Source organism: Cynocephalus volans, chromosome 7 (genome assembly GCF_027409185.1).
Source record: "Cynocephalus volans isolate mCynVol1 chromosome 7, mCynVol1.pri, whole genome shotgun sequence".
NCBI classification, from domain to species: domain Eukaryota; kingdom Metazoa; phylum Chordata; class Mammalia; order Dermoptera; family Cynocephalidae; genus Cynocephalus; species Cynocephalus volans.
In genome coordinates this window covers 145,044,191-145,066,808 of record NC_084466.1, presented here as the reverse complement: position 1 = coordinate 145,066,808, position 22,618 = coordinate 145,044,191, and the positions used below count along the sequence as shown (strand labels likewise).

The 22,618-nt window shown below is 33.5% G+C and overlaps 1 protein-coding gene across 4 annotated transcripts in view; it reads right to left on the bottom strand.

Annotated features, from left to right (window-relative positions):
- ATRNL1 (attractin like 1) overlaps positions 1-22,618 on the bottom strand; it is an 819,545-nt gene that overhangs the window by 769,115 nt on the left and 27,812 nt on the right. For all 4 annotated transcript variants that reach the window (XM_063102060.1, XM_063102061.1, XM_063102062.1 and 1 more), the window contains exons 2-5: positions 16,959-17,042; positions 15,567-15,680; positions 11,290-11,418; positions 9,676-9,884 (exon numbers count right to left, since the gene is read on the bottom strand). In XM_063102060.1, coding sequence (XP_062958130.1) covers positions 9,676-9,884; positions 11,290-11,418; positions 15,567-15,680; positions 16,959-17,042 — 536 coding nt within the window. The remainder of the gene's footprint in view (positions 1-9,675; positions 9,885-11,289; positions 11,419-15,566; positions 15,681-16,958; positions 17,043-22,618) is intronic.

Genomic DNA, 22,618 nt, shown 5'->3' with positions numbered 1-22,618 from the left:
AAGTATTCTACACATATTCTAGACCATAAAACCTACCACCAAAAGCCAGGTATTAATTTTAGTATATTTTAAATATCCACAACTATTCTGACAATATGTTCTCTTTTATAAAACAATAAATAAGGTGAGTGGTAATAATTATACTAGATCTGTTCCAAGAATACTTGATTTTTACAGTTTAGATCAATGATGCTAGTATAATATGGAAAGGAATTGCCCTTTCGATAGCAAAGATCAGTGGTTTCCAACTTATTATTTTTGAGCTGAGGAAGGCTTAAAACTAAGTTTTACATGGAACTCAATATGTCAAATATTTCAAGGTGATGATACTATGGTTGAAGCAGAGAAGGAAGAATCACTTTTCTTCCATCCTACCCCACCACCCCAACACCTTAAATAGCACTTGAAGCACACAATGAGCAAACCACTGGTATTATCAAAATGTGTACGCTTAGAAGAGATAACTTCAAAAAATTTTTAAATCTTTTTTGAATAATTATAGTCCTAAGAATTATGTTTCATCAAGAATATCTAAAATAATAAAATATAAAATAATGAGAGCATACAAGTCAACACGTCTTCTAGACACAAAAATTCTCGTGCCCATTTCATTAGATTGGTAAGTGTAGAATGCTCAGAAAAGATCTAAATAGCATGCCTAATACCTAAATATTAGTCATAAATTCAAGTTTCTATTGATTAATAAAATGCATTAAACCTGGTTGCAAAGAGAAGAGACTACTAGATCAAGAGATTTGCAAGATGTCTACTTATTAAAAGGAAAACTGTTTCTGTAGCATCAATCCTTTAAGCACATACCACAAGGTACTATTCCAAATAACTTTCGCCAAGTTATCATCCCAACACTCAGAAAAGAGCAAATAATATCTCTGTACAAATAACCAAAATGAAAACCGGATAGGTTAATTGACTTTCCCAAGAAAACCCTAACTGTGAACAGTGAAGAGTTTTCCTCCATTGAAATAAGTTTAAGAAATATCCCCTGTACCTAAGAATTACCATGTGTTATGAACTGAATGCTTGCTGCCACCCCCCTACCCCCAAACCTCAGATGCTGAAGCTCTAACCCTCAATCTGATGGTACTAGGAGGAAGGGCTTTGGGAAGTTAATTAGATTTAAGTAAGGTTATAAGGATGGGGTCCTCATGATGGGATTAGTATCCTTATTCTTATAAAAGATCAGAAAGTTTGCTTTCTCTCTCTCTCTCTCTCTCTCTCTCTCTCTCTCTCTCTCTCTCTGCCATGTGAGGATACAGAAGAGGTTCCTGATCTCTGACTTCCACTCTCCAGAACTGTGAGAGATTGAGCTAAGACACCATGCTTCGAAGGAAATCTATAAACCATGTTAAGACTGTTAGAAGGGCAATGCACACTATTTAAAAAAATCTTAAGAAGGATTTAAGACTTTTAATTGAAAATGACAAATATAGAATTAGCTAGACTGAGAGCAGGATTTATTTATCTTATAATGTCCCACAATGTCACAGGCAAGAAAATCCTACAAAGTCACAGGCAAAAAAATAAATGGCTACAAATATTTCAACATTAGGCAATTTTCTCTAGGGAAGGAACACTGTATGCCTAGCACAGAATATTCTGTGACTTTTGTTGTGACTCATGCATGGCTCAGTTTTTGGTTCTATTGTCTTTCTACACCCACTTCCCTGGTAATCTCATCCAATTTCATGATTTTAAGTACCACCAATGGTTTCCAATTTAATATTTTTAAGCCATCTACCCCTAAATTTATATCTACAGTACAGGCCTGTCTCCACCAAATTTCAGACCCATATATCCAACTCCTCCTCAACATCTCCTTTTGGATGTCTAAAAGACATCTCAAACTTGACATACCAAAATCAAACTGATCTTCCTCCTAAAATCTTCCTCCTATCAGTTGATGATAACTCCATTATTCCATTTGCTCAGGCCAAAAACCTTAAAGTCACCTTTGACTCTTCTTTCTCTCGTCCCCCATATGCAATCCATCAGTAAATCCTATTAAGCTTACTGTAAAATTACATTCAGTATTCAAACAATTGTCACCAACTCCACTGCTACCAACCTGTCCAATCTACCATCATCTTTCACCTAGATTATAATTATAACAGCAGCCTCTTTGCTGGTGCACTGCTCCCACGGCATATTCTCAGTACAGAAGCAAAGAGGAATCTTATAAAACTAAGTTTAGAGCATATCGATCTTCTGCCAAAATTCTTCAATGGCTCCCCCATTTCACTTAAGAGTAAAAACCAAAATCTTTACAATAGCCTACAAAGCTAAGGCTTAGCTGATTCAGCTCCATCTTTCACTTATCTCCATATCGACCCCTACCTCCATATTTCTAATCATCTCCCCTGCTCTGTACTTTTCTCTGAACTCCTATCTGACTAATCTCCCCCTGGGTAATTCAATTCCAGCCACACTGATCTTTTTGCAGGTCCTCAAGCATACAAGGGAAGCTCCTGCCTTAGGACATTTGCACTGACTGTTCTCTCTGCCTGGAATGTTCTACCCCTAGATATCTATATGGCTAAACTCCCTCACTTGCTTTAAGTCTTTACTCAAATGTTGCTTTCACGAGGCCTAACCTGACCATCAGATTTTAAATTTAATCCACAGATCTATTATCCTACATTCTCTGCTCTATTTTTCCATTATACTTAACACTTTCTAACATACTATATAATTTATGTTTATTATTTCTGGTTGGTCTCTCCTAGCTTAAATAAGTTCCACAAGGATCTTGTCTTCTTTATTCCACGTTGTATCTCAAGGACCTGGAGTAGTGCCTAGCACTTAATAAAAGCTCAAAAAAAATTGTTACATTAATAAATGAACAAAAATAAATTAATGAATTCATGAATAAGGGTTGTCACATACACATTTTTAATGCTACTTTTCTTTTTAAACAGTCAACTTTTCAAGTAGGTTGAGAATAAAAACTTAATTTTATTGGCTCTTACAAAAAGTAAGAGCCTCTATTTTTGCTAGGTGGAAAGATTTTAATTGAGTACATTAGCTGTCACTTGTTCACCACAAAGTTAAATAAAATATAGAGAACATATTTATTATTATCAAATTTCTAAAGGAAAATGTAAGCTACGTTGTGAATTTCTTCAAGGCAAACTATAATTTCATGTGTACCTACTACTCTAAAATAAATAATTATGTCCTAATATGTTACATGATTAACACAGAAAAAAATATACATACTTTGGGGTCATGAGTTTGAGTTAAAAGATTTTACACTTTTTATATATATATATATATATATATATATATATATATATATATATATATTTAATTCCATCTTTGAAGAAGAAACAATTTCATTAGTAGGAAATATGACCACATTATGCAACCAAAAGTGTAATATTCAATATGAAAAATTTGACCACAAGCACATAGGCCAGGAAAAAAAACCTGTTTAACCATCATAATCTGTTTCTGATTCATCTCTGATTTCCTCACTCTTCTGCCCCTCATTCATCTTTTAATCTTTTCTTCATTTAGAAAATGTGTTCTTTGCTTTAATAATCAATTAAAATCATTTCCAGGAGATTTATATAAACTTTACCACCTTGATAGTGCTCTGTATTTTTAAAATACTTGAATTAATGAGCAACTTATTTTAAGTGTTTTTGGTAGGTTTTATTATACTACTCTCAATTCATGGAGAAGTAGTTCATAGTTTTGTTTTTGTTTTTGTTTTAACTGAAGCATAATTGATTATAATATTGTACAGTGTTGACTACCATCACCTATGTAAAACATGTGTTGATCCAATCAATATATCCGCATGTTCATGATTACAAATCGTAATTATTCTTTATGCACCTTACCCAATCTCTCCCCAACCTCCCCTCTCCCTTCCCCCCTCCCACCTCTAGTAACCATAGATTTGTTCTCTCTTTCTGAAAGATCAATGTATTATAGTGGTCTTTTCTTTGTTCCTTCCTTCCTTCTTTCCTTTCTTTCTTTTCTTTCTTTCCTTCTTTCTTAGCACCCACTTATGAGTGAGGACATGCGGTATTTCCAAGTTTTCACAACTTGAATAATGCCATGGAGCTTAAGTGCTTTTTGTGGTAGTCAATACTGCCACCCAATGGCAAATGTTAAAATCTAAAACCAAAGTATTGAAGCAAATACAAGACCAAGGATACGAGAACCAAAACTTCAATAAAATAACATTAAAATGCTCAAATTCAATTGTTTCTCTCAATATTTAGAATTATGTTTCATGTATCAAATAAACTACATAATTTGTTGGAGGACTCATCTTCTAAAATATCTATAATTGAATGTCTATGTATCACTATACTAGCAAATCAATACATTTGTAATTCACTTATTCAACAAAAAAAGAAAAAATGTGAGTGCCTACTACATGTCAAGCATTATATTAGGCTCTAGAGACACAAAGATAATCAAAACATAATTATTCTTAACTTCACGGGGTTTACATTACATTTATAAACTGTGACAAATGCTATAAATTAAAAAGATAAGGTCCTACTCATATAACAGAATATAACAGGGGAATCTGACCAGGTCTTAGAATATTAATGAGGTGAGGGTATTTTAGGAAGAAGTTTAGAAATAGAAAGATCATGAGATAGTAAGGGACAAAGAACATCTTAGAAACTGAAATAAGTCAAAATAAACTGTGACTTTAAATATCAAAGGTAGTATAAAACAAAAGTATTAAATTACATGATTTACATATTCACAGCGTATTTTAATCAATAACTTGACGGTTTAAGATAACCGATTCCAATCCTTGTAAGAGAACTGTGCCTGAATTGAATTGAAAAAGAATACTGAAGACATAAAAAGTGCCCTGAAGACATTTATAAGGACAGAACAAAAGGATTGAGTAGGATATTCTGGAACAGGAAAGGAACAGGGACAATTTGGTAATGATTAAGCAGTGGTTTTCTATATGTGATGGTGACCTGTTTTTCATCTCTTTAGAATTAAAAAAAATTTAAAAATGTTTTTGTTATAAAGGATTAAGAAAAAATCATATGCTAAAGCCTGCTGATTGATCTCTTTAACCTGCCTACTCGTACCATCTATCCCCCATTACAAAGTTCTTCTGAGTAGACATCAGAGAACTACTTGGGGCATTCCTTAACAATTATGACAACAATCTATACTTTAAAATATTTTATTTGAATTTTTTATTTGTTTGGGGATCCTAATCATTTCAGTCCCATTCCTACATTTGGGAAAATCCCTTATTTTGTGAATTTTGTTCAGAAAAAGGACCCCTTCTAACCAAAAGGTTAAATCTCTATTTCTATATCTCTAGGCAGCAAACGAATGGATAAGACCTAGGTTTAGCCAAACAGATGCTACTAAGCAGGACTCGGAATCTTCACACAAGTGAGGCAAAGAGGTGGGGACAGTTTAGAATTCTTTCTATCCATGCCTTCTACATGCAGTGTTCACTGAAAGGATGCCTATGGTGGTATCCCAGGGTCCAGTTGCAGTGACAGGAATATACTAATCAAACAATCCTATGGCTTCCTCTTATTCTTTGTACCTGCCTCTTTCCAACTATGGTTTTTCCAGCCTTACCATCTCTGTTGTGAGATACTCAAAATCCTTTATATTAGTTAGGGAACAGATTAAGACATTGTTAGCTCTCTTGAGAGCTACTTAATATCCTTTTGTATTAGTTAGGGAACAAGTTAACTATTAACCAAAAATAAATTACTAAAATAAGGTAAAAGTTGATTTATCTCATTCTAGAGGTGAATGGGCCGATGCTACTGGGTACTTAGCTGTTGCCATTTACCAGACGTTGGAAAAGATCTGAATGATCTAATATTTGCACTCGGCATTTCCACTCACACCCTACCGACCTAAACTTAGTAACAGCTGCAGAAGCTGCAAAGGAAGACGAGAAATGTGGTACATAGCTGGAAGGCCGTGTGCCCGGCTAAAACACTGGATTCTGTTACTGAAATAAAGGAAAGAATGAACTCTGGGAGACAGTCGTCTCTGCCATTCTTTCCAATAACCGCCTTCTTTGCTAAAGTAACTCAGAACTGTTTCTGTAGCTTTCATTCAAAGACCTCCAGTGATTCCAATTTTTTCAAGTTATGTGAAAGAGAGAAACTTGGAGCCATTCTGATTAAGGGAGTTGGGGGGGGAAACACCATACCTTGGATTCCACTTTGAAAATTACTGTCCTACTGTATTCTTTACATATGAACATAAGTTCAATTTGTTCTATCGTGATTTTGATGTCTTTTAAAAATTCTTCATCTATGCCAATATTAGGAAGCCATTTTAAGAAATCAGTGCTTTCAAAGTTGCCTTTTTCCCTCATGTGACTTATTAAGATGTAAACAAATTTTATTAAGTGAAAAATGTCACAGAAGCAACCAAGATATCCTTCAGTAGGCAAATGGATAAACAAACTGTGGTACATCCAGACAATGAATTATTATTCCGTGTTAAAAAGAAACTAGCTATCAAGCCATGAAAAGACATGGAGGAAACTTAAATGCATATTGACAAGTGAAAGAAGCCAGCCAGAAAAAGCTGCATACTATATGATTGCAACTTTATGACATTTGGTAAAAGGCAAAACATTAAAAAAAAATCAGTAGCTGCCAGGGGTCGGGAAGGAAAGGATGGACAGGTACAGCACAGAGGATTTTAGGTTACAGAAAATACTGTGTTAAGATGCTATAATAGTGGATATATGTCATAATATCTAAACCCGCAGAATTTCCAACAGCCACAGAATATTCAACACAAAGAGTGAACCCTAATGTAAACTATGACTTTGGATGATAATGATGTGTCGATGCAGTTTCATCAGCTTTGACAAATGTGCCAGTCCGGTGGGGACGGTGATAATGAGAAAGGCCGTGCATGAGTGGGTGCAAGACGTGTATGGGAAATCTTTTTACCTTCTGCTCAGTTTTGCTGTGAACCTAAAACTGCTCTAAAAAATGAAGTCAATTAAAAAGACATGTCATAGGAGCAGATAAGTCCACAGAGGTCCCTATCCTTTTAGTACTCTATTTAATGTGTACATACCATCATATTTGACAACCATACATTATAACAAAATTAAATATTACACAATATCCTTGTGTGCTTTTCAAAATGCTGCACTACCTCATTTTCTATATTCTTTACTATTTCAGCTTTTGGTTTTTGTATGTGCTTTCTATAGTAAGACAGTTAGTTTTAACAGTGCCATCTACCCTCAAAATATACACCTATCTAATTTGGAAAAATGTCTTGTGGTAAAAAGGTAAAAGCAGATAGTTAAGAAATAATTAGATGAGAAAGCTGAGGGGGAAAAACATAGTAACGGCTGAGCAAAAGTCTTAGAGGTACGATGTAGAAAAATTAAAGAAAATGGCACACAAAGTCCAGGTGGGACAAGCACAAGAGAAATGGTAAGAAGGCAACCCAAAACTTAACATAAAGCTAGGCTTTTCTTCTGTGTTCTCTTAATAAAACCACAGTTTCTTGAGGGTAATGCTCATTTTTAAAAAATATATACTAGCAAAGAGACAAACAGAATAAGTAAAGTCAACCAATATCAAAGGATAAAATATAATGAAGGTAACAACAATCTGTTATTCCAACCTAAAGAATCCGGTTCCAAATAACACATTATATAAAACTTCGAGATTTTGGATTTCATAAAGACTGCCTCTGCAGTCTTCATTTTCAAATGTCTCTAGTTCTTTAATCACTTCCCATTTTTTCCTAGAAGCAAATTACTCTATCTCTCCTTTTTACCTCACTGATTCCCCCCATTCTATACATCTGAAATAAAAATGTCATTTTTCCCCTAATGATTTTGGTCATAATCTCACCTGCTTGTAGATATGATTTCTTAAATACAGAATCAGGATCAGGTTGGAGGCTCAAAGTAACCAATTTGCACATCACTTGTCTTGAAAACAGCTACTATCTCATTCACCAAGCCCTCTATCCTCAAAACACTGACATGAATTCAAATATCAATTTCCTTAATTATCAAGAATTTATAATGCTACTCATATTATCACTTTGCTTTAAAAGTGAACACACCCAGTATTTGCTTCCCCATTTCCATTTACTTATAGACACATTAGATTCAGGAATGCTTATGATTTGGGGCATTACTGATGAGAATAACAAAATGTGAAAACAAAAAACAGAAAAACAGAAGATGATATTTTGAACCAGATCTATATTTACAAGACCCCCAAGAAATAAAGCATTTCAAAGAAGAACTAATAAAAGTACATAAAGAACAGAAAAAGGACAGAGATGTTCACAGGGAATGTTATACAAATGTATTCCTCATTTGCTTTCAAGACTAATGAAATGAGATGGAGACAAACAGCAGTTAAAGACCAGTTTGAAAAACACTGTGTGTATGATTTATACTCCTACTTCACAGGCCTTAATTTAAATATAATATTGACATACCACTCTCTTCATAGAAAAGAAAGTTATTTTAGTTTCAAGACTAAAACGAAAAAAAGAAATTATATCTCAAGCTACTTTTTGTGGGGAGAAAAGTCACAAATGATTAAAATAGCCACTTAAAACACATGTTCCTATAATTAAAGAACATTTAGAAATCTGTATTTGTTAAAATCATAATAGGTAATTTTGACATATCTAATATTTTTAATGAAATAACATGGGTTTAAGATGGGCATAGTTTATACAAAGCCTAAAATAATTCCACTGAGTGAGTATTCAGCATGGTTAGTAACATTTTTTAAAAATGTGATCTCAAGAATGATGAAGAACTAACTACATGAGTAACACATTCTCTTTGGTTTTTACTTAGGTCTGATAGGAACTATTGCTACAGCATGTTATATAGTAAAACCTGATCATGTACCTTATCGAGTAATTATGTAATTATCGAGTCAAAGATCCCTCTATCAACAGGATTAATATTTTGGATTAACATTAATATGACACAAAGGAAGCTCTCAATATGTAAATGTAATTAACAACAAATAAGCTCTGGATGGGTAAGTATATGGATAAATAGACCTATCTCCTAATTCCACAATGACAAAATTTTTAATTTTATACCCAGATACATAAGTAAGCCAAAAACTCTTTAACGTAGCCTCAAGTCAATCTTTGATGATATTTATAAAAATTGTTCAGAATTTTTTTCTCAGATATCTCACTTTTGCAATAGGCAGCTAAAATGTACTTTTAAAAATAGCCACAAGAGGTCAGGCTTTACTAAGAAATATATGTCAGATAAGCATTTATTTTTGCAATATACTATTCATGTTACCCTTATAAATCAAATTTGAATGAACCACATGTTCAATCCAATGAGGTCATAAAATATTTGGGGATTCAACAAAAAATTTACAGAAGATCATAATGACCACACACATTTTAAACAGTTTCATATATAACATCATTTAATCCTCAAAATAGCACGTAGACAAAATCTTTACCAATTAATTCTATTTGTGAGGAAGCAGATTATTAAGAAGTTGACTGTTATTCTAAACAGTCTATAAATTAAAAAAAAATACTTGAGATTTGGGAGTGCAAACTGTAACAAAACAAATGAGGTAGAATTTGTATTAATCTGTGAGATATATGAATCAATGTTTCAAAAGCCATCACACCACATGTGCTTACCTTGCCAACTATCATTGCAGACACACAGCTTTTCTCCCGTTAGGTCACAGTAACCGTGATCTGGACTGCCACAATTGGCTTTACAGTAAGGAATATCACAAGCTTCACCCTTCCAGTATTTATCACATTCACAGTATACTTGACTTGGAACAGACACACTAGTTGTACATTTCCCATGACCAGAGCAATTGTTAGGACAAGAATTGATTCTGTAAAACATAATTCATATATATTCAAATTCAAGGTAATTTTAAAGGAATTTTGGTTGATATTTTGTAAACTTCATAATTTTTATGTTGTATCTTATGTGCTTATTAATTTAACACATTTTCACAATATAGCTTCAATTCTTTACTCCATATTCCTTTTACTCTTATGCAATTCAGTTAGTATTTACTCGCAATTGGTCTTATTTCATTCAATAAGTTTACTTTGCTACCAAGACTCCAAACATCCAAGGACTGTGCACTCAACATCTGCAAGATCTATACAGTTCCAAGCACAATGTTTTGTAAAGACGTAAGTACTCAAATGTTTTGAATGTATATTTTACAGAAAAAAATTAAATTCATGAATACCTGAAACTATATGAAGAGACAGATATAATAACTTGGATATATAATATTGAAAGAGCATGCACCTATACACTTTTATGGAAGAAAATGAATGTCTACCACATTTAATTTTAAAACCCTTTAATTTAACTGATTTTATTCTACTACGTATTTTTTCTTCCTTGCATACATTCTTGGATACATACCGGGATAAAGAAATCCTATAATAAATTGCTGATTCAAGAATATTTAGAATATTTTATTTCTGGTGAAAAATTCTCTGGCTATCAATTTCTACCTTCATGAAGAAAAGAAAAAAATTAATGTATAGAATTTCTCTGTGGCCATTCTTGTGAAAGAACCTCAAAGCATCTCTGGCTACTTTACTTCACCCTTGGAATTCTAGATATAAAAATTTATATAAAGTGTCAGATACATAATAGATTCTCCATGAATATTATTTTTGTTATCTTAGAGGAGATAGTGGTATAGCCACTTACCTTATCTCCTAAGCCTCAATTTCATCATGTGCAAAATGGGAAAAATACCCACTTGAAAGAACTGTTGTAAAGGGAATTACATGATGCAATGCTTATATAGCATCCAATACAATCTCTAGAATAAAGAACTATGAAAACTTAGCTCTCATACCTTCTTTCAAATTACGAGTAAAATACCATACCTATCAAAGCACAGAAAGGCAGTTAGCACTCTCTGCAACCCCACATATCTGCTGCAACCAGTAAAGTTATACTAGTTTGTATTTATTTACTTAACCATTTGCCAAAAACAATTTTAAATTTTATAATTAATCTTTAACCAAACTTAATTTGCTACCACAATGTCTTCAGACTTAGAAGTTTTCTTAATACAGGCTTAGATAGAATTTTGTGGCATATTATTAAGATTTTATGTGGCCTAAGAAGAGATCTTTTATAATTTGAAATTTAACACACTAGCCTGTTCCTGGTACATAAGACATCCACAAAAACGAACAATAAATTATTTTAAGTCAAACTATAAGAATCATTCCAAGACAAAATTTTTGAAAACTACTTACGAATAAAAAACGTTGAAACCAGTTAGATTATATGCAGCATCACTAAAAAAATGTAACAGTGCATAGCCAGATGTTGTAACAACTTCAGGCACAGTTTCATTTCCCCTTACTTCAGGGACTATCAAACCACTAAAAGAGAACAAAATTAAAGATTGTATATATCAATATACATGTGACTGTAAACCACATAAAATGTATTTTAAAATATTCTTATCAGAATCATTGAGCATGTACATTAGAATGGAAATCTAGAAGGAGAATAAATCTAAAATGAGTTTCTCTATGCATTTCTCACCTGATGAGCTCTACTACTGCTGCCAATACACTAACATCTACTCTTGTGCCACTGCATCCCACCTTTTTTTTCTTATCACCATTTGGACTGCAATGTCCCATTTCTCCCTTTCGTCCTGCTATCTATCCTACCATAAGACTACAGGGTAGCCTTTTAATTCAACCTATATATAAAACTTCACTTAAAGCCACCTTGCTACGCTAATAAGTAATCCTATATTTTTACTTTTTCCCATTGGTTGTAAATTCTGATGAAGGTGCAGGAATACTCCATACTAGCTAAGTGATTACAATGACATTCTAGTTAAAGTTGTACATTTATAATACAATAAACTAGGTGTTTTAGGTAATTTTTTTAAAAATTTTTATGTTTCTTTCAAATTATGCATAATTGCATTTATATATAGCTATCGTAAAACAGACTACTGCTCACTTAAAGCGTTTAAAAGCCCACGTGCACACAAACGAAAACTAACTTGGGGGGCGGGGAGAGGACATAAATGTACAAAAGCAAGAGTTCTAAGTAACTTCTCCATTTTAAGCCTCCTTGATCATGTGGAAAAATTATGTCTTTATTCAGTTACACTACACTACCCTCTCTAAATCTGTGAAAACACAAAACAGGAGAAAGAAAAGAAGCTGCAAACAAATTATGCAACTCAAAATAGTCGATTCCTTTCAACAGAGTTAAACTTAGGTTAAGGCACCACCGGAAAGGAATTCCCTCACTCAGATCAGATTAGACAAATGAAATATTACAGCCAAATAATTTTGCAAACACATGCTTAAGTGCAAAGTTAAAAAGTAATTAACTATTAACTTAATGCATTAGTAATTATTATTACATCTACTAAGTTATGTGTATGAGGGAACAAAAGACTTTGAAAGGAGATGTCAACAGAATTAAAATTCTATAACACCAATCTTAGTTATGGATACATATTTTTCATTGTAGTGAGATTACATCAAAATGAGTATATTGTTAAAAATAATATCCCCAGGTCTTTATATTAGATATAGCTAGTGTTATTAGCCCCCTGGAACTGAGAGCCTGACTTTTAGAAAGTCCCTGTCCTTCAATTTTGTTTCTCTAAGTTTCTGTTTCCCTAAGCCTCTGTTCCCATGAGCTGGCTGAGCAGGCTGTACCCAGAGTGAAACACTGTAACTGTTTCCCTTGGTTAGGCCAGATGTAAATCTTAACCCAATAAAAGAAGACACCCAACAGCCTCTGGCGCTGATGCCATTTTTCAGCTCAGCCCAGCAGGTCCTCTTGCCATTTCTAATAAAATCTTTTTTTCCATCCTTTGCCCAGCTAGTGTCACCTTCCTGGACAACCTTACAGCTAGCCTCTGAGATTTCCCTGAAACAGTGCATTACTACTATATATGAAAGAATTTGGCTGGCCTTTGTCTCCAGTTGTAGGGATGTAGCCTCTAAATCCTTGGAACTTCCTGAGCAATAGCAGTGTCTTCGTTATTCATGGAGGGCCCTGGTAGTTTATGCCCATGAGGTGACTCATGGTGGGCCCCTAGATAATTTAAGCTAGTGAGCTGATTCAGGATGGGGAGTGGCTGCCACTAAAGAAAGATTGATTATGTGATTAAAGGGTTGGAACCATATGATATCAGCCTGACTTCAAGGGAGAGAATGGGGGCCGGAGATTAAGTTCAACCTCGTGGCCAATGATTCAATCAATCATGCCTACATAATGAAACCTCAATAAAAACTCTGGACATCTGAAGCTTGGGTGAGCTTCCTGGTTGTATTTACGTATTGATGTGCTAGGTGGCCAACACGTCCTGAAGACACAGAAGTTTTGCACTTGTGACCCTTCCAAACCTCACTCTATGCATCTCTTAATTTGGCTGGTTCTGATTTCTATCCTTTATAATACAAGTATAGTCATAAGTATAGCTCTTCCCTGAGTTCTGTGAGTCATTCTAGCAAAATATCAAACATTAGGGGAGAGTGGGAACCCATGAATTTGGGGCCAGATGGTCAGAAGTGCAGGTGGGGACCCCCCAAACTTGGAGCTAGTGTCTATAGTGAGAGCAGTCTTGTGGAGAACTGTGCCCTTAACCTAGGAAGTTTGGCCCAACTCTAGGTAGTTGGTGTCTGAAGTCACTGCAATGGCCTATGTCCTTACTATATCCTTCAGGCTTATGATAGTCTAGAATTAAGTAGGTCATCAAATGTTTGTTGAGTAATAAGCTCTTACACAACTGAAATAATTCAAACATATTTAGATTCTGAGTTCTTAGTAAGGTGTAGCACAAACAGTAGAGGCTTTTAAATCAGGAGATTGCAGTTCTAATCCTGGCTAATCCTGGCTCTACCATCTATTAGAAGTAAATAATTTCTCTGAGTCTCAATTTTCCCAACTGTAAAATAGGGATAAGATCCCACAAGATCTTTGTGAGAATTAGATAATATTTAAATTGCCTAGCACAGGGCTTAGCATCAAGTAGATATTCAATAAATATGAGTTTTCCACCTCCAACAGGACAGGCAACAGGAACACTTGTTCTATCTTCACAGCCATATACTACATCACATCCTGCCAACTATCTTATGAAAGATTCCTTTAGTAACAGGAAAGCGTTGGTAAGACTGTTAATGGATCACTGTCAATTAATGCAAAGTCATTAGAATTACTAGAAAAACAAATGAAAAGTCACATATCTAAATGATGGTCAGTCAATGTTGTCATAAAAATAGAGTAATGATAGCAGTGATGTTTAAAGTGCTAAAAATAAATGTATGAACTCAGGACAAAAGTACTTCTCCCACAATTTGTTAATCAAATTGTCACAGTGAATTATCTTACAAAATAATTATTTACAAGATTCTACTCCATTTTCTCTCTACTGTCCTTTAGATAAAGGGCTGCGTATGGTTATCCCTTTTATATATAATGTTCAAACAACTCAAAAATGAAGTTCTAAAATTATTTTAAGCAATAGCAACATCACAGAATGTGTCTAAACTCCTAAGGGCTCACTTTGAAACAGTCATTCAAAAATGTAAGTCCTTACATGTTTGTCCAAAAAAATAATAGTTCACATCCCTGATAAAACAGAATATTTGTAACACCAATAATAAAAAGAAAAATTGAAATAAAAATTTCAAGGGGCACAATAAGCTTTGATCTTATTGTTAAATTATACTTAAATTTTCAACAATGACAGAGCTATGACAATATAAGAGATATCTTGTAAATAGCAGTAATAAAGAATAACTTAACGAGTAATTGGTCAGCGATCATCCTAGTTTAACCAAACACAAAATCTACACTATGTGTTCACAATTTTTCTACGTCCTATATATTTCTCCTAGTCATAAAACTTTATGTAATAATCTGTACATACATACATAAAAAATATTTTTAAATTGATACTTAAAACGCTGTTTATAATTAATAGTCTAATTATTTAACTACTAAACAATAAAATGTTTTGAAGCAACCGAAATTCCCATATTTTTAGAAGTGATAGAAATACTTTCTTTATTAAACCATTACGCAAAGCATAACTTAACCCATTTTGCGGAATTTAAAATTTCATCATTTCACTAAAATAAAAAGACAACTGTAAAAAATATACACATTTGTCTATTTGTTTGTTAGCTAGAACTCACCCTAATTTATCCAACTAGATCATTGTGAAAACACATTCAAACCACTTTAAAGGAATACAGAAAATAGTGAGAATAAATATTATTTATAAAGAAATCTATATTTCCAATAGATTATAGTATTTATTTATTTATGTCTGCTATATTAATATACACATTATTGTATATACATTTAATTTGATAATCACATACACAACATAGTATTATAATCATCTTTGAAATTTAACAATCAATATCTATACTAAACTTATCTTGCAGTACAGATCAATGTAGATTTAAAATTAACAAATTATACATAGTTACTTTTCTGCAACTGACTTTAAGTTCATCAATTAAATATAATTACTCACCTAAGTACAGCTATTAAAGGTGCATATATTGAATCTCCATCATAAACATACATATGATCCCAGCTACATTCTGTAGCAAAATGATTGAATCTTAATCTTAATACTGCATTTGGACTGAAAAAATATTAAAATATTTTTAAATTAATATATAATATACAAAGCACAATCTGCAAAGAAGTTGCAAAGTATTTATTAAAAATCGATTTACAGATAATTTTGCTATAAATCCTTAAATCACCAGAGTAAAAGATTGATAAGCCATCATACCTAATTTGTAAAACTGAGATGCTACTTTCAAAATCTATTAATAGGCCATATGTATGTATCATTATTTTCTAAAACTTTAGTCAACACTCAAGGTTGTATGTCTTGATTAAGGTAAAGCTTACATAGATTCTATAAATTACTAGAACCTTGTTAAACTGTACCCTTAAAATAGGTGCATTTTGTTATATGCAAATTGTACTTAAATAAAGTTGATCTTTAAAATTGAACACTCAAGAAACAACTATTCTCATTTCTACAGGACCCTTAAGTGGAGGCACTAATTAGTTCTTCAAATTTTAATCAAAAAGTCTCAATGTGAAATACTATTAACAAATAAACAAACTGAGACTATTCAAGTACATAGCAGAGAATTAATAACTTTAAAGGTTTAAAAAACTTTTAAAATAAACGGCTGGCTGGTTAGCTCAGTTGGTTAGAGTGCTGTGTTATGCTGTGTTATATATAACACAAGATCAAGGGTTCGGATCCCAGTGCTGGCCAGCTGCCCCCCACAAAAAAAAGAAAAAAAAAACTTTTAAAATAAAAAAAAAAAAAAAACTATGTCCAAATACAGTCTTTAAAAATAATAAAATGTTCCAAAAAGAATTCATATCAATTCATTGATGATCCAATCACAATATGTTTAAATAGATAAACGGTTTCCTAATTACTAAAAAATACCTCTAAACAGATAATTAACTCTCTCTTCAACAAAATATTCTTTTATAAATACCCTTAGAATTAAAATGTGCAATAGTATAAACCAATGGCATAACTTAGCATAAAATATTTTTGTACTTTCTATGGAGTCTTTAAATTCCATAACAAGATGTTTAAAACAAGCCGAAAAATGCCTACTCGATTTAATGCCACAGTAACATAACCCAAAAATCAAATAGATATAAAAATTAAACTACTATTAGAAGTGAAGAGGTAATGTAATTTATATTAATTATGATGTCTAGAAGTTGAAAATCCATGAAAAAATACTGTGAATACTGTTTTTCAATAATAAACAAAGAAACTACTGATCAAGTCATTATACTTTAATGATTTAATATTAATATGATCACTTTTAACATTTCAGAATAAAATAAATTAATGCAATCCAAATTGTATACTTACTAGCCTTCAATTAACCATGTACATTTAGTTTTATACTTATAGTTAATTGGACCATCAGTTAAATATCCAGAAGGTTCTGTTAACCTAGAGAAGAAAACAGAATCATGAAAATAATTACCTCTAAGTAACTTGAAGACATATATATAGTAGAATAAGAAAATTACAGTAATTAAGCCAAAGAAATGGGACATAGCATTTCCAAAAAGGAGGATTTATTTACAACTAGGAAAATTTTCAAATTGCCATATTTTCCTCTATATCTCATATTTTAGATTTCTTTAAAACTTGATATATAGTGATCTTTTCAATTTACACAGTGGAAAAAGACATTGGAAGATTGAACATTGTACTCATGGGTTCAATGTTGGTGCAACATAAAGTCAAACTTTGTTTGCACAAAAATTAGATTGAGGCAAAGGAAGATCAAATGCACTTTTCAAGATGCAGATCTATGTGAGAAACAGTATATGAACATCCCACTCTGTGGAGTTACATTCTTAACTATATTTGTTTTTTATGTAGAGGATTGTTAAGTTATAGCCGTCATCAGACTTTGTGGAATTTGCTATCTATTTTTATTATCATTTTCTCTAGTCTACTTTATATCTAGTCCAAGAATTCAGTTTTTAAAATGGAGTAAATCAAAAGCTTTATATTCTCAATTTTATACATTAAAAAAAATAATAATTAGATAACCTTCTTCAGATTGTCAGAATTTAAAAATATTTAAACAAAAGATCTCAATTCTATTTTATTTTGTTCTCCTTAGCTCCACCCTAATTATTTTATCAACAAAAAAATATTTTTTGAAATTTTTTAAAAATTAAAATATCTTACCGCTTAGCATATTTTTAAAAATTAAAGTATCTTACACATATAATGTATTCATGTATGCATACATATACCCATACATGACAGCTAATTGGTGTGTAGGTATTCAAATAAACATACCCACATGTACACATAGATATCAGGATCATTATTTCCTTTTAGATAAAATTAAATTTTTCTTATAAAACAGAGCTTTAAAAACAATAGGGGGGAAAAAGTTTCATTTACTTAAACCAGAGTTGACAGAAAGGTCAGTTAATGTTAATGTTATCTGTAAGTCTTTCATTATCTCTGCAAATTACTTTGGGTAATACAGGGGCTAATTCCTCCTTGGAAAAATTTCTGAAGAGTGATAAACAAATTCCTATGTTCTCAAATTAATGTAATAATAAATTGAGCATTTTCCACGTGTCAGGTACTACTATAAGCACATAACATGTTACCTCAGTTAAAAATCTCAAAAACCCTATAAGATAGTAAGTAACTAGTATTCCCATGTTACAGATGAGAAAACTGGAGCATAGTGTAAATAACAGATTAAATAACTTGCCCTGACTTTTTGCTTCCAATAATACTCAGCGAGGTAATTCAAGGCAAACTGTCCACAGAAGACAACTTAAAAAGCTAAAGAACAATTTTTAAATCTTAAAAGCATCTTATAAGTAACAAAATGATAAAATCTACCAAGCCAAGATCAAGAAGTTGCCAATTCTTTAAGAGGAGCCAGGCATTCAGAGCTGCTTTTGCTCTGCAGAGATCTGCCTATTTAGAAGAGGCTGCCAAAAAGCTGAGAGTGCATTTAGCACCCTCAAAAAGAGAGGGGGACAAAAGTTAGAAGCAACAGCCGACAAAAGGTAGGGGCTCAAATAAACAACACGGCACTTTGACCTCGGACACAATGACTTGCTATTAGGGAAAGGGTGTAGAAGTAAACCAGCCTTTACCTGGAATGTAGCCTAGCTATGAGAGATCTGGGCAGTAGAAAATTCCATGCCTCTAAATGCGCTTAAGGTGATGGAAGAACTGCTAGTATGCCAAGGTTCCTAACAGAAAATAGACAATGCTCTCTAAAGATAACATTATCCTAGGCCTCAAATTATTTCTACCAATAATTTGCAAATAAAATATCTAGCATGATGAAATATCACAAGGCATATAATAATAGCCAGACAACAAAATAAGAAATAATAGACAACAGAAACAGACTGGAAGTTGTTCAAACTATTGACATGATTAGATGCACCCTATAAAACAAATACACTTACTAAGTTCAAAAAGACAAAAGACAAGACTTAAAATTTTGGCAGTTAATTGAAAACTATAAAAAGTAACAGCATATTTGGAAAATAATAATAAAATTCTAGTACTGAAAACTATTATAATCAAAACTAAAAATGCAATAGACGGGTTTAACAACACAAACAGCAGGATGAGTGAGGAATCAACCCTTTGTATCTTGATCAGGTCACTCCGCCAGGAAAAACTCCAATGAGCTGAAATTCCAGCTGAGGGCAGGGGAAATATGGAACAGATAGTAGAAGAACAAAACCACAGGTATCGATTATAGTCTTGTAATCAATTATAGAAACAAGGATCCTAATAGCTTTTCGCATAGTTTCAATTTACTTCTTATATGTATATATTCTCTCTCCTTTACTTATATATATAAGTTTTTATTTTATATATAAGTTGTATGAAATTAACTTTACAATTTAGTCTTTGGATAAAAGAATATTCAGTGTGACTGTGGCTGAATATGAAGAGTAAATAATATAACCAATGAAGGATACAACGACTTTTGGGACTGCGTGTTTCTCATTTGGGGAAAAAGGTAATTCTTCACTTGTAAGAAGTCTATATTCTTTGGTAGAAATATAGTGTTCTTTGGTTGTTGGGGAGTTCAAATATATTTAGAAGAATGCTATGGAAACTGAATCAACAAAGGGTGGACTGTGCCAGTTAACCACCTGTTGCCTCTTACCTCCAAATCCACTCTATTTGCCTACTCTGTGAAAATAGATCTGGGCCCTTTAAATATTTGTTTCACTGCTAGATGGCAAGATGTTAAGTTAACATGCTTTTGTCAGTATTGTGCACTGGAGAGACAGCAAGAGAATAGGGTTTTGTTTCCTGGTTCCAGTGTGCTCAACAAGCTCCTGCAGCTTGTGTGACTTCTGCAGGGCTAGACTCCTACCGAACATAGTGGCCAGCAGAACCCAGCCACCAACAGCTTCCTCCAGCACTTCCCCTCAGGCAATTTTGTAGCAGAGTGCCTACAGTGAGACACCTCCCAGTAAACAGCTTTCCCCAGCATCCTACTAGTTGGTTTCATGGCAAAATGAAAGAGGGAAAATGTTGAGTTAAGTTCCACCAGTACAGCCCTAAAACAAGTTTTCTGCCATTCACTGAGCCACAGCCATGCCTTCCCAGCAAAGTTTGGATCTTAGGCTGCTGGGAAAAGGAGACTCTTGCTTAAGTGCTCTGTCTCAGCCATAAGAGTGGTCGTGGCTACCACTTATATCTACTATTTCCATATTCTTCAGAGTTCTTTTAATTCCTTACCAGCCAATCTCTTAGTACTCCAGTCCCTGTTAGAGTTAACACTTCTTTACAGTAAACTTTTCCTGTTAAAATTACAATTATTTTTCTGATTGGACCCAGACCAATACACAAATAATCAAGAATATGCAAAATAAAATTCACAACCTTTGCATCCAACAGAATGGCTAAAATTAAAAATATTGATAACACCAAATTTTGGCAAGGATATGAAGAAAAATAATTCTCATAGGAATAAATCAGTACAACTACTTTAGAAAATAATTTGGCATTATCTTGCATAGTTGAAAATAGATATATCTTAATTGTACTAGGTAACATTACTGGTGCTACACCCATATCCTCTCAGACCCCCTAACCATTTCCATACACTCCAGTCTGACTTCCTAAAGCCAGCACCTGCACCTTTACTGAAGGGCTCCCCTCTGGCTGCTGGAACCTACTCTGTGCATGTGGTGGCCTGAAAAATGCCTATCAATCAACATCTTCCCAGAGGCAGCCCTTAGCCAATAAATTATTTGGTTTAAGGAGTGCAAATACCCTTAACTTCCTTACCTCTGTGCTGAGGTAATACAGAAGTGCATTTTTATCCCCAGCACTTCCCTGTGGGATTAAGCGCCAAACACCCATTGTGTTAGCCGACTTGATAACAGAGCTCTTATTGGCTGCCTTCTCTTCTTTATATCACTCTTCTGTCAATGTCCCTCCATCTCCCAAATATCCTACATGTGCTCAATTTTTGTCTCAGGATCTGCTTTGGGGTACTGGAGGGAAGGGAAACCAAACTAAAACAGTTAACATTAGGAAGCAGATCTTCAGGATGGGATTCTGAGGTTGGATCACTTACAGGCCAGATGGCAACGAGGGCCACACTGAGGGTGGTAGATAGTGTGGTAATAATCCATAGCATGTTATAGGATCACAATTACTAAGATTTTCACTTGCAGTGAATTGAGATAGGATAACAGTGTAAGTGGATACATTCGCTAATACAATAGGATTAGGCAATATCCCTTGTAGTATTTGATAAATATGGTAACAAGGATAATTATTAACATTTTAAATAAAATAGACAACTTCTTTTAAAAGCACAACTTGACAAAACCAACACAAGAAGAAACAGAAAATCTGCATTGTCCTATGTCTGCTGAAGAAATTGAATCTATAATTTAAAACAATACACCAAAAATTGCTACAAGCCCAGATGGCTTCACTAGTGAAATCTTCCAAACATTTAAATAGGAAATAATACCAACATGTTACAATCTCTTACAAAGAATAGAGAAAATGGGAATAAATACCAACCTTTTATATGAGGCAAAGACAGTCTAATCAAGAAATCAAAACCTGACAAGAACATATCAAGAAATAAAAATTACAAAGAAATACACCCCCCACAGAAAAATCCTAATCAAAATACTATCAGATTTAATCTAGCAATATATAAAAAAAATAACACATAACAATATTCCTGGCAGCGCTATGTGTGAAGACTTGGAGGCTCATGAAAGAGATGATGTGTTCAGGAATTGCAAGTCATTCAGTGGAGCAATGGGGAAAGTCTAGAGATGAGACTATATAGAGTAATCCAGATAACAGTGTTTGCAAGAACAAAGATGGATTTAGCAATTATTCAGGTTGGTTCAAGGAGGGAACCCATAAACTTAATTGCACTAATCCCTTGACCAACTGAAATTTACCTAATATTTTTATATTTAATTCATAAAATCACTTGCTAATTAAGTCTGTAGATCATTCCATGCCTAGTTTGGAACCCCTTCATGGCAAAAAAAGCAGCTATGCAGAAGGCATTCCTAGAAAACAATGAAAGACAAGCAAACCACTGCTGCCTGAGGCAAAAGCTTATAGTTGAGGCAAACAATAGGTAGACCAAGAGTCTGGGAGGAAAGTCTGGGGAGACAGATTCTTTGGAGAATTAGGGCACTGAAAAACTACTGTCTACCTGTGTGGCTTCTACAGGGGAATTTAGGAAGCCACATGCCTGCCCAAGTTAGACTGCATGCTCAGAAAAAAACCTGAGGAGACTCTAAGCTTTCACCTTTGGCTAATCTTTAAACTCAGAGCAAGCAGGAAGTGAAGGCTAAGGCGGAGTTGTAAACAACTTGGCTGAGCATTGAAGGAGTGCCCCAAAGCAGAGCGAATCTGCAAAGACTTTGGAGGTTTTTGTTTTTTCTTGGCTCCAGGCATTCAAGGAAATCTTTGTCAAAATACAGGCTGATAACAAGCTAAAGGAATACAGACTTCAGTTG